The following is a 13,516-nucleotide window of genomic DNA, read 5'->3' as shown; positions in this document are numbered from 1 at the left end:
AGGCCTTGCCTGGTCCATGCACCCACACCAGGGCCCTCTCTCCAAGCTCACTTCCCATTTACTCTGAATAGGTCTTGCCTATACATAATTACTTGTATGTTGTGTCCCCCATGAGACTGTAAGCTCCTGGATGGCATGGACCATTTTTTTGACCTCCCTTTGAATCCTCAGAGCTTAGCACAGCAATTGGCACAAAGCACCTGCTTAGTCAGTGTTTGCTGACTTGACTTGACTGAGGACTAGCTGGGATGAAAGTGGACCGGACCGTGTCTGAGAGCCCAGGAACCTGCATAATGGGAGGAAGGCTTTTTTTCGCCTCCATCTCTAAGACAGAGCTCTGTGGAAACCTGATTTATATCGGTGTTCACCTCCCACAAGTGTTTAAGGGACAACATTTTTATTTTCAAGGGAGGATTTCAAGAGAAGGCCTATCTTGGAGTGGCCACTCGGGTTAGTTGCATCCCACAGAAATGATCACAGCATGGAAAAATCATGTTTGCTTTAATGACAGAGAAAGCACACCAAGCTTGAACATAAACACCATGGGGCAGGGGGCGTGGGGAGGGTTGCCATCGCACAAGCCAAGGCCAGGCTGCTCTGCTCTAGCGTTTAACATTCAAGGACAGGAAGTCACCAGGAGCGGTACATCTCAGACAGCATCTTTGAGGACACAGACGGTGGACGGACGGATGTGGCGGGAGGCTTCCTGCTAGATCACATGCTATGGACCTTTACCTGGGATGGGCAGGAAGTTATTTTAGTTCTCCCCTTTTTGCTCAGAGGGAACCCGAGAAGCTTTCCAAATGACCAAGCCTAAGAGAGTATTGATACACTGATGTCAACAGATCGTTCCTAGCTGATGGGCAGATAATACCTGGGAGTGGGAGCAGGCAGCCTGGACATGCCAGGGGGTGGAAACAAAGCGGCCACTGACATCGAACATTCTGAGCAATGGACCAAAAAATTACCTCGTGCTACAAAGGGACGGGGAAGCTTTTCTGAAACAGAGATTCTGGGAGATGGGTGGTAATTTCTGAAGAGGCATGCTAGGAGTGAAGGAAGGTGTTACCATTATGTCGCCCCGAATGGTGAAGAGTCTTTGCTTCGGTCACAGATATTTCAAAACAAGGATGTGTGAAAGGTACTAAGGAGTCATTGTGGCCCCTCACCCATCTCTCTTGCTAGCTACTGACTTGCAAAGGAAACTGAGGTCCGGCAGTAAATGTCCATAATTGAGAACCCTAGACCGTCCATTCTTGGGATGTAGTGGGGGGAATCATTCTATATTACATATTTAGTCATAACAAATAGTCTAACATAGTCACACTCTCTGGTCGGTAGTAAAGTACTGATATCTTACTAGAAGAGAAGAGAGCCCTGGAATAAATGCTAAATGCTCTCATGTTCTCCCTCCCTCCCCTTCCCACCCCCCAACCCACTCTTGGCTTCCCTTAAAATTCAGTTTCTACCAATGTGATCCCATGGAAACCATTGCACTTTGATGCTCTACCAGGAAAAGAAATGGGCAGCCCTGGCTTCACAAAATGGCGGTGGAGAGAGAGATGACGTTCCGTGGAATCCTTGGCAATTATGTAGCGTGAATATCATGTGGCCCAGATCCAGCCCCATGCAAAGGCTTTGGTGGGCAGGAGGAAAAGTTGTTCCTTTGTTTGAACCCCAAATAACGATTAGCATGCACGATTGTTTCTTCAATGGCAGAACTGGAGGTGGTTGTTGGCAGTGTACTTCTTGTACGTCACTGTGGTTGGCGAGGCAAGATTAGACCAGCTGAGAAATAACACCGGTGGAAATCTCGTCTTTTGCACTGACACAGGGAGTACCTTTGACCTTTTTTTTAAAAAAAAAGGAAAAATCCCAAACTTGGATCCTTATACACAATTCTGTTGAAAAGGAACTTTTAAGCTTTTTAGAAATATATTTTTCAACTACAAGGCTATCCCATTTGTTTTTTTTTATGAACATATTTTTTAAAAAGTCCCCACCCCTAAAAATTTGCCAAGACTGTTTCTCATGATTGCAACAGTCCCAACCATCTCTCAGGCATGATGGGATCTCACTAAACCTGCGACCACCAGTCTCTGAAGTGCATACAGGGATGCTCTTAGGGGTGGGGACTGGACTGAGCTCCATCTGGCATTGGGAAGCCCAACCATTGCTAGTTAGGCCAATTTCCATCAGCGGTCACCAGCACAAATGGGCGTGCTTCAAGGGATGCTGAAAGTGGGGTCACAGCTGTTTGGTCCCATCACTAGATTTCCAAAGCAGGACCCAGTCACTGCCCAGTGATCAGCAGGATCTTCTTGGTGTCAGGAATGCACACGAGCTATGCACAGTCACTGAGGCAGGAGGAGCCAGGGCAGCAGAGACAGCTCCTGAGTCCAGACAAGAACATGCCGGTTGGAATTGTGTGTATTCATTGGAAGCTGACGCGGCCAGAGAACTTGTGAGGTCCCGCTGGAGTACTCTCTCATCGAGGGGGTTTAGACAATAGAGCCTTTGGAAGAGGAGAGGTGAATGGATTGTATCCTGATTGCCAACGTCCTCTGCAAGTCCTGGAGCACATCCTGACCCGACGCTTCTCCACTTTTATCATACAAAAGCTGCTTGAAGGCCTCATTCTCAATGAGGACCATCATGTTCTTAAGGAAGTAGCCTTCGCAGTAGGTCGAGAGCTCTGTGACGCCAAGGAACTGGGAAAGAGGAAAAGAAGACAGTGAGCATGATGCTTGTACCTGCCAAGGCATGGGGGACCTTGGAGGCTATCTCTTCCAAATCCTCATTTTGCTAATGAGGAAACTGAGGCCTGGTGAGGGGAAGGGATTTATAGAAACACACGCCTGGATCTGGAAAGGACCTTGAGGGCCATCTAATTCAACACCTCCAGTTTACAGATGAGGAAACAGGCCAAGAGAAGCAAAGTGACTTGCCCAAGGTCACAGAGGTAGGAAGTGACAAAGGCAGGATTTGAACCTGGGTCCTCTTATACTTACTGTACCAGCTCTCTGATACCCTGTTTTAGTGTGCCTCCTGTGTGTCTGCAGATAGGGCCTACACCTGGGTTAAAACAGTAAAACAGGATGGAGCCCAAGAGTTAATGGGAGGGAGATGAAAGGAAGCAGTGCTTCCTTGGGGAGTAGAATGGAAACTCCCTGAGGACAAGACCAGTCTCACTCTTACATTTATAGCCCTAGCATCTAGCTCTGTACCTGACACACAGTAGACACTTAATAGATGTTCCTTGATTAACCTATTGTTCATTAGCATCTGGGGAGAGAACGGAACTTTAGAATAATGACTTGGGGACCGCATGGTACTGAGGGAAGAGTGTTGGATTTGTAATCAGAGCAACTGGGTTCAAATTCTGGCTCTGCTGAGGACTATCTGTGTGACTTTGGTTAAGTCATTTCCCTTTCCTGGCCTCAGTTTCCTCATGTGTAAAAAGAGAGGGTTGAATCAGATGATTCTTTGAGGCTCCTTCCAGCGCTAGATCTAAGATCCCAACCCCCAGAGGGGGATCCTAAACCCCCCGATTGCATCACAAATGGGTCAGATGAGACTGCATTTAGGGAAAGGATCTGCGGAGTGTGGATTGAGGACATCAATCTCCGTTCTCTGTGGTGGGATAGAGTTAGAAGCAGTGTAGGTGCCCTGGTTGGGGACATAACTGGACACACTGTGATGCATGAAGGGAGTGTTATCTTCCCTGGAAGGAACAATGAGGACAGTGGAGAAATGGAGGATTCAGAGAAGCAGGAAGATTTATATGAACTAATGCAGAATAAAGAAGGAGGAAAAATCACTCTGAGAGAAACCCAACCGACGGCCAGCTGTGGTTCTAGAGAAGCCTAGATCCAGCATCTGGATCTGGATGAGGCTTGGAGGCCATTGAGCCCAACTCCCAAAAAACAAAGAAGCTGAGGGGATCAGACTAGATGAGCTCTATATCTATGATCCCATAGTCCTCCCTATGTGACCTTGGACAAGTCACTTCTCTCTGGGCCTCAGTTTCCTCATCTGTAACAAGAGGGTCAGACTTGATAGTGGCTTCTAAGGTCCTGGAAAGGACCTCCTTTCTAGCCCTATGTGAAAGATGCTATTCGCTCTATTCTAGGCAGAGATATGGCTGAGATAAGACATATATTTTCCAGCTTTGCCAGCATGTTCATTTACTTTGCTAAGCTGTACTTCCTTGTTACAATGGGGCATCCTCCTCTCCTGGGCAAATGAGGAGAGGGCAGAGAGGGCAGAGGTGGGGAGGAGACACTGAGCTATGACAATGATCCAAGAAAGGAGAAATCATTAATGACAAATTTGTGTTTTTTTTTAAATGTGTATTGCTTCGTGGCATACATGGGAAGTGTGCCCATGACCTTGGCCTCATTAGCACAGAGCTGCAACCCACTGAGCCAACCATCTGCAAGCAAAAAGGACGTGTCATTTAGGACATAAAACTGGAAAGGTGCTCGGTGGTATCCTAATGGTTTGAATGAATTAGTACGACTATTAACTCATCCTGCCTGAGAGGAGTTTGGGCCCTTATAGACTCATAAAATTGCAGAGTTAGAAAGGACCCTAGAGCCTGGCTAATGCAAGCCCTTCATTGTGCAGGTGAGAGAAGCCAGTCTGAAAGGAGAAATGACTTTCTTTAGGCTACCTGACTAGTAGTGGAGGCAGAATTTGAAGCCAGATCCCTTGACTCCTAGCCTAGAGCTCTTTCCATTGGACCTGAAGAAATCCATGGAATCATAGAGTATTAGAGAGAGAAGGAACTTTAAAGACCATCTATTCCAGCCCTTTCTCCAACCCAACAGTTACAAAGCAAAAGAGCCAGGATTTGAACCCAGGTACTCTGACTACAGGTCAGTAGGTGGTGTAGTGGCTAAAGCATCATGCCTGGAGTCTGGAAGACCTGAGTTCAAATCCAGCTTTAGAAAATTCTTAGCTGTGTGACCCTGGGCAAGTCACTTCATCCTGTTTACCTCAGTTTCCTCATCTGTAAAATGAGCTGGAGAAGGAAATGACAAACTATCTCTACCACGAAAACCCCTAATGGGATCACAAAGAGTTGGACATGACTGAAATGACTGGACAATAACAACTTCTGACGATAAATCCAGAATTCTGTCCATTGTGTCACATGTCTTCTCTTGCTTTACGACTCCTTGACCCCCTTTCTTTGACCCTTTTTTATCCCCCTGGTTCTCTGAGTCTGCCCTGACCTTACTGCTAAGTGGTTCATTGTATAGAGAGCTGGGCCTGGAGTCAGGAAGATATAAGGGAAAATCCAGCTTCAGACATTCGCTAGCTGGGTGACTCTTGGCAAGTCGATTAACCTGCCTCAGTTTCCTCAACTGCAATAGCACCTACTTCCCAAGGTTGTTGTGAGAATTAAATGAGATAACATTTGTCCAGTGCCTCGTAAACCATAAAATGCTATATTAGTAGTAGTGTTATGTTATTAGTAAAGGATCCCATGTTTAATTGTGTCCTACTCTCTGTGACTCCATTTGGGGCTTTCTTGGCTAAGATATTGGGTGGGGGGGTTGCTGTTTCCTTCTCCAGCTCATTTTACAGATGAGGAAACTGAGGCAAACAGGGTGAAGTGACTTGCCCAGGTTCACACAGGTAGTAAGTGTCTGAGATAGGATTTGAACTCAGGAAGAGGAGTCTCCCTGATTCCAAGCCCAGCACTCTGTGCACTATGGCGCCACCCTAGCTGCCTGTAAAGGATCCTATAGAAATGGTATCTGTGATTATTAATGGGATCCTGGTCATCCCTACCCCTTCTCACTCTCCTGCTGGTTCCCGACCTCTGGCTTACTCCATTCGAGAGAAAGATCTTTGCTTGCTTTTTTTGCAGGAATGTGCTAGAGCCAATTCACACCAAAGAGCCAATTGTTAAATTTTCTTCATGAGTATTTATTTCCACTTTGGAAATCAGTAAACACAACAAATCAGGGCTTGAAGGATTGCTTTGTTCATTGTCTAGACTTAAGAAAGCGATGGAGAAAATGCTAATAATGCAAGCTAAACCTAAAAGTGTATCATGCACACACCTTCCCCACCCCCTTCCTGGAGAGGTGCTTGTTAAACATTTGCCAACACACCCTCCTCTTTTGTAAATAAAGAAAATGTGCTGAAAGATGCAGCCTTCCTAATTCTGGCCAGCTTTGCTGGAAAATCAGGATTGCTCAAATAAAACTCATCATTGGCCTCTTCCTATATGGAAAGTTGTCACAAGGGGTTAGACTTGATATTGTCGGGGTCCTTTTTGACATTTGGAATGTGGCTATTTGTATCTGCCTTCTCATATTTCCTAAGGTTCAAGGCCAAGGGCTGGTTTTCCTCCCCCATCCCATAGTCATCAAATGATTCTCCACTTGGAGTACCATCTGCCAGTAATGGAATCCATGTGAAGCTGGATTATGGGCTGGCGGGGGAGTATTGATGGTATGGGGGGAAAGGAGCCTTGGGAGAGGAAGATGAAGGCTTGGCCACATGGAAAATGCTGACTCTGCCACTTACTGGGTGTCTCACTACACCTCTCAGCCTTAGTTTCCTTATCTGTAAAATGGGAATGATAAAGGCTCTACTATTGATCTCATTGGGTTATATTTAAAGAAGCATTTTGTCCAAAATATCCTGCTGCTGTGGGAACTACATAAAGGAGAGGAATTTTCCACTGACAACAAACAGGATTTGGCTTTGAAGGAGAGAGAGGGAGAGAGACCGACAGAGACAGACAGAGACAGAGAGGGAGGGACAGAGAGAGAGAGACAGAGAGACAGACACATACACAGAGACACACACACAGAGACAGACACACACATACAGAAAGGGACACAGAGAGACACACAGAGAGAGAGAAGGACAGAGAGACACACACAGAGACAGACACACAGAGAAAGAGAGACAGAGAGAGACACACAGAGAGACAGACAGAGACACACAGAGATGGAGACACACACAGAGACACAGATAGAGAGAGAGAGATAGTGTGTGTGCCTGGGCTGGGGCAATAGCAGCTGACTGGTTTCCCTGCCTTGTTTCTCCCCACACCGGTTCATCCTCTCTTCAGGTGTCAGAATGATCTTCCTAAAGCCCAGGTCTGATCACATCGCCTCTGTACTCATTAAGTCCCATGGGCTCCCTGTTACCTCCCAGATCAAATCCAGAGTGTCCCCACAGTCTTAACCTCCAGATTATTATCCCTCTTTCAAGGCTTTCTAATCCTGATCTTCTTAGCATTTAGAATATCCTTTATCAATGTATGTTAAAAGACAGAAAAGGAAGAAAAAGAAAGGAAGGGAAAGAAAGAAAAAAAGAAAAGAAAAAAGGAGCCAATTGAAAGCCAGAAAGAAATAGAAAAATAAAGAGATAGAAAGACAGATGACAGATATAAAGATGGGTAGATAGATGTCTGGGGGGGGGGGGGGGGGGGGGGAGTGTTAAGTCTGACCTCAGCCTGCTTAATTGTCATTTGAGCTGAACACAGACAAAAAAATGAAACCGTCCTCCCTTCCCCCAGGTGGGGAGGCTGCCAGCTGCTCTCAAAAGCTTTCTCCAGACCTCTGGCTATTTAGTTCCATGATCCCCTGGTTAGCTGAGGGTCCCAGGTAGGTGACTTCTGACTGATTGGGGGCTCAGCCTAATTTGGGGTCGGGGAATGAAGGAGACAACAGGCAATCGCTTTTTTATAGAGCAGCTGATGGGTCTAAAAATGATAGGATGAGAAGGTCACAGACCTAGAGTAGGAATGGTTCCTTAGAGACCAATTAGTGTAGCCCCCTCATTTTACAGAGGAGGAAACTGAGACCCAGAGAGAAATCATATCAGGGAGAGCAGTCTGCCTTAGAGGATCACAAGTTTAGAAATGGAAGAGATCCCAGAGATCATCTAGTCCAAGCACCTCATCTTATAGAGGAAGAAACAGAAGCCCAGAGACGTTAAGGGATAATGATGGTCTCATGGTTAGCAAACAGCAGAGATATAGGAAGGGAGCTGGACAGCCCTCATCTCCTCCCTACCATTCAGTCAATCAGTTGATCAACAAGCATTTACAAAGAACTTACTATGTGCTCAGAGCCCTAACTAGGGAAGGAATGGGGAAAAGGAATAAGGATTGATATAGCACCCACTATGTATGACACACAGTATTTAGGGCTTTTACATAGGGCAGTCAGGGCTTTGTCTCAAGGAACCAACATGGGCACGTGGCCTCTTCCCCAGGTGTGGTGGAGGGAGGTGTAGTCCCCTATTTGCAGAAGCTGCTGCTTCCCCCTTCCCCCTGGCCTCATGGCACCCTGCTGGTCTGTATGGCCATGTTGTAGCCATCTCGGGCTCCTTCCCACCACCAGGCTCCTGTTTCTTCATTTCCTACTTTCCCTTTCATACCTTACCCAGGTGGACTAAGAGGTGACTTTTCTAGGGCAGAGATGTCAAAAAGAGGGCCCCTAAACCATCTCCAATCTGACTACCCTGCTCTAGGCCTTGGATGGCCTTTTCCCTGTCCCAGGGACAAGAACACATCCAACGACAAGGACCTCATGGGAGTAGGACATCCCTCTCTGGTCCATTTAAGTCTGGGGCGATCACCCAGACACAGTCCCGGTGTGTCTGCACAAACCAGACTCCTCCTTTTTCAATGCTCTTTGCATCCAGGAAAGGGGCTGGGGGCATTCATACCTTGGCATGGTTGTATATATCCACACAGTTGTCGGTATTGATCCCTTTCGCACAGATGATCTCACAATGACGCTGCAAAGCTTCGAGCTGGAAAAACTTGGCGGCAGACAGGAGCTAAAATCAAAACACACACACAGACACAGACAGACAGACACACACACACACACACACACACACACACAAAGGGAGGCTGTCAATCACGCTGCCTTGAATAGGATACCTCATTGTCACCTCTGATTCTTTCCTCTCCCTAAGTGCTCACATCGAATCAGCCTCTTCTGTTGAGCCTTTCCTCGAAGCACCCATTCCTCCTTTCCGTTCTAGCTCCCACCCTAGTCCAGACTCTTAGCAGCTCCCACTTGAACTATTTCCCCAGCCTCCTGATGGGTCTACCCACTTCCTTTCTTTGCCTCCCTTCTAATTCATCCTAAAAACGTCACCAAGCCAGTGCTTTGATCTTTTCCTTCCATTACCCAGAAACCTTCAGTGGCCCCTTACTGTCTACCAGCCAAAGTCCGAATCCCTTCATGTTGACATTCCACCCAGTTCAAAGGCTCACTCCTCCACGAAGCCTGCCTTGAACTAAAAGGATGCCCTTCTGTCCTTCTCTTGAGCTCCCCTTGGCGATCCAGGCTTTTCACCCACTGGCTTACATCCTGGCTATTCCTGTACACCAGGGAGGTCAAGCTCAGATAGGAGCGAGCCCCTCTGGACTGCCGATTGACTCATAAAACACACACAGACATTCTCTGTGTTGAATTAGGTTTTTATTTATTTTGGTAAACATTTCCCAATGACATTTTAATCTGGCTCAGGCTGTGCTTGGGAGTTTTGCTGGTCACAAACATGAGCTGGACACATCTACTGTATATTTTATATATATATTTATCTGTGTGTATATGTATATGTGTATGTGTATATATAAATATACAGTTCTGCTGTGCCATATGTAACATATTCTAGGCAATATGTAATTTATACATACTTACATATATACATATGTGTGCGTCAGGGATCCCTCTTAAGAGAACATCTGTGTGCTCACATGGGGTCCAAAGATAGACACGTTTGGAGAAGGCTTCTTTCTGTACATCCCAATATACCCAGATACGTGTGCACACGTACATATATGTATAGAGATGGGTGTGTAGATCGGTATGATCACACATGTATGTGTACATACAAACAATACGCACATGCAAGTATATGTGTATGTATTTAGATATGTTTATTTGTTATTTATGGATGTGTGAGAGAAAGCCTTCTCCGATTATCTCTGGACCCCATGTGGGAACTGAATTTTTCTCTTCAGAGTGATTCCCTACAACTATAAGCTCCTTAGCTCCCCCCCCCCATGACCTTGCATTTATTTTGTATGTACTTAAGCAAACTTGCTGTATCCTCTAATGGAATGTCATTGCTATTTGTCCTTCATTCTTGAAGAGAACCATGACACTTCAATGGTGAGCATGGTTTTACTTTTGCTTTTTCATGCCTACCACCCAGCTGTATTCTACAGGCACTTAATAAGTGCTTACTAATTGACTGATGACAAGGACCATATCTTATATACCTCTGTACACTCCAAAGCACTTAATTCAATCCCTTGGACCAAGCAGGTGTTTGTCAGAAGAGCGACTGAAACCATATGTCCTTCCCAGCCAGGGGAGCTCCTGTTTGTCACATCTGCTCTCTTATTCTGATTTCTTATCTATTAGCATAGTCTAGACCCATACTTCTTCAGTCCTGAGCTACTGGAACAGCCCCCAAACTAGTCTTCCTGAGTCTGAGCTGCGTTCCTGCTTCTCCACCCCTGACACCGATGTCTGTCTTCCTAAGGCAGGTCTCCTTCCCAGGAACAAAACATGGCCGAGTGGCAACCCAGGCTTACAGAAATCCCAGGTGAAACTTCACAAACCTCCATTATCTCATTGTTCTTAATAAGAAGTGATTCTGGACCACCGTAGTAAAGATACTGCATGACCAGCTAGAAGAAAGTATAAAAAAAGGTGTTAATCCAAACCCCACCCAGATTATTGACTTGAGGTGGCCCCACCCATTTCTCAATAAAGGTTAATACGGTCAAAGATGGGGCATCCAGAAAGGACTTTTAAAGGTCATGTAGTTCAACTCTCCCATTTTCTGTATGAGGAAACTGAGGCCCTTGTTCGACATCATTCAGGGAATAAGCATCAAAGGTAAAATTTGAATCCAAGTTCCCTAACTCCAGGGTTGGTATTCTTTCAGCTGAACCACACTGCCTCTTCAGGAATTGCTCGGCTATTATAGAAATCAGTATGGTATAGCATTTGGCCTGGAGTCAGGAAGACAGGAGTTCAAATTAGGCCTATCACTCTTACTAGCTGTATGACCCTGGGGAAGTCACTTAACCTCTGCTGGCCTCTGTAAAATGAGGGTAACAATAGCATCTAACTTGCAGGTTGTTGAAAGCACCAAGTGAGATATGGCTCTCTATGAATGCTCACTCCTTCCCCTTTCTCTTCCCCGTCCTAGGCAGAAGACCCGAATGCAAATGGCCCCCTGGCTCTTCTGTTCACTGGCTTATGTGACTTTGACCAAGTCCCACTGATTCCCTCTGTCTCAATTTTCACGTCAGGAAAATGAGAAATTTGGACCATATTAGGTATTCTCCACCTGGATTCTTTGAATTTTAAAAAATATTTTGATGATATTCCTTTGCAATCTTATATATTTCATTTTGTTATAGATTTAAGAACATTATTTTTAGAAGCACTCCATACACTTCATAGATTCTAGAGGGGCCCAGGACACACATACAAAGACTGTTGAGGTCCTTTCTGGTTCTATGACCTATTAAGTAGATATCTAAGGCAGGCCTTGAGGCCACATATGGCCTTCTAGGTCCTTGGGTGCAGCCTTTTGACTGAGTCCAAGTTTTACAAAACCAATCCTTTTATTAAGGGAATTTGTTTGTGAAGTTTGGATTCAGTCAAAGGACCGAACTTGAGGACCTAGAGGGTCATATGGGACCTTGAGACTGCAGGTTTCCTACCTTGATCTAAGGTCTCTTCAAGCCCATGCCTTAACAATGACTGGCATCATTAACAATGCTTGTGTGACCTTGACCAGGTCACTCTACCACTCTGAGTCTCAGTTTCCCTATTTGTAAGATGAGGGGTTGGGTTAATTGTTCCAGTTTTAGATCCTGTTCCCATGTGACAAACTAACTCCCCATGTGACTTTGGGCAAGTCTCTGCCTTCCCTGCCTAGTCCTCACTCTTCTCTGTAAAATGGGTTAGGGTTGGCCCAGATGTCCAAGGTCTCTGCCAGTGCTACATCTTCACTGATAGAGTAGGAGAGTCCAAGGGCAAGTACTAATTATTTGCATGCCATTCACTGAGACTGCAGAGATCCAAGAAGGAGGGGTAGGAATGACGTTGCAGACACTTTTCTTCTTCATCTCTTTTGGACCCAGTCAGGGATGTGACAGAGATGATGCTAAACTAGGAGGCAGGTGCCCCGGTTCTAGCCCCAGTTCCACCTCTTAACTCTGACACTAGCCATGGGACACTAGCCTTTCCCCTCAATGGGCCTCATTCTGTAAAAATAGCAACAATAGAGTCAGTATTCTCCAAAGTCTCCTCCAGATCTGACGTTGTAGGATCTCTTTCTACTTCGTGTCAATTTTGGATTTGATTGGATCAGTCAAAGGAGACTTCAAGATGGCGGCTGGACACGAGTGGCCTCAGCATTCTGACTTGTCTTCCTGGACTGACTTAGAAATCAGCGACAATGAGCAAGCCCGATGCCACATCTTTTTGATGGAAAACTGGGTTTTCATTAAGTCCCAGGGAGACATTCCCCAAAACCTTCTCCTTTTCATCGAAGACCAGTCACTACACTGTCACTGGAAATGTACACATTGCCAGAACGAGAGCTGTGATTCCTGTCCTCTAGCCCCATATAACTTTGGTTTGAGGGGGGATGGGTGAGGAACATTTTCATCCCCATCTCACAGAAAGGAAAAATAATTCCCAGAGAGGTCAGATAGCTTGGCACACATCATACTGTTAATCCAGTGGCAACTTTGGGTATGAGCTCAACAAGTGCCCTTGGGCACAGTGTCCATAAGGTGCTTGGACTTAATCTCAGGAGCAAAGACCATAGCTCTGGAGCTTGAAGGGACCTCAGAGGCCATCTAGCCCAGCTGCCTTATTTTATAGATGAGGAAACTGAGTCCCAGCAAAGTGAACTGACATGGATATGATCATAGCTCTATAGGCCATCTACTCCAGCCTCTGATTTTTTGGATGATGAAATGAGACTCAGAGAGAAGTAACTTGTCCAGGGACACATAGCAGACAAATGTCAGAGGCAGGATTTGAATCCTGATCCTCTGACGTTAGAGCCAGTGATCTTTCCTCTAAAGAAATAGAAAATCCAAGATTTATGTCTTCCAGCCCTAGGTTTATGAACTTGTAATTCTGCATTTTGGGTCTGAGGTAGCTCTAGAATGAAGTTGCTGGGTGGCTTTGTCCAAGTCATTGCCTGGCTCAGACATTCTGTGTTCCAAGACACATTCTGTCTTCCTAGGTCTGATATTTTGTGTTCTAAAGTTTCGCATTGCCCTGATATTCCACATTTGAAGTGCCCTCCTGGCTCTGAAAACTCAGGTTCTAAGATCCAGCCTGGGTCTGATGTCCCTGTTCTAAGTGCTCTATCAGCCCTGACCTTCCCAGTTCTAAGGCCCCTCCTAGCTCTGACCTTCTCTATTCTAAGGACCCTCCCAGCTCTGACCTTCCCTGTTCTAAGGCCCCTCCCAGCTCTG

The 13,516-nt window shown here is 45.8% G+C and overlaps 1 protein-coding gene across 1 annotated transcript in view; it reads right to left on the bottom strand.

The window, feature by feature from the left end:
• Positions 1 to 484: 484 nt before the first annotated feature.
• Positions 485 to 13,516, bottom strand: part of ABTB3 (ankyrin repeat and BTB domain containing 3) — a 312,820-nt gene continuing 299,788 nt past the window's right edge. Inside the window, exons 14-16 of the mRNA XM_069082162.1 lie at positions 10,625 to 10,693; positions 8,707 to 8,820; positions 485 to 2,711 (exon numbers count right to left, since the gene is read on the bottom strand). Of these exons, the coding sequence (XP_068938263.1) occupies positions 2,502 to 2,711; positions 8,707 to 8,820; positions 10,625 to 10,693 (393 nt within the window). The 3' untranslated portion in view covers positions 485 to 2,501. The remainder of the gene's footprint in view (positions 2,712 to 8,706; positions 8,821 to 10,624; positions 10,694 to 13,516) is intronic.

The sequence above is a fragment of the Petaurus breviceps genome, unplaced genomic scaffold (assembly GCF_028583685.1).
Source record: "Petaurus breviceps papuanus isolate PSGF00001 unplaced genomic scaffold, PetGlider_PUasm1.0 156, whole genome shotgun sequence".
NCBI classification, from domain to species: Eukaryota; Metazoa; Chordata; class Mammalia; order Diprotodontia; family Petauridae; genus Petaurus; species Petaurus breviceps.
The sequence above is the reverse complement of the archived record's forward strand: the minus strand, read 5'-3'. Positions and strand labels throughout refer to the sequence as shown.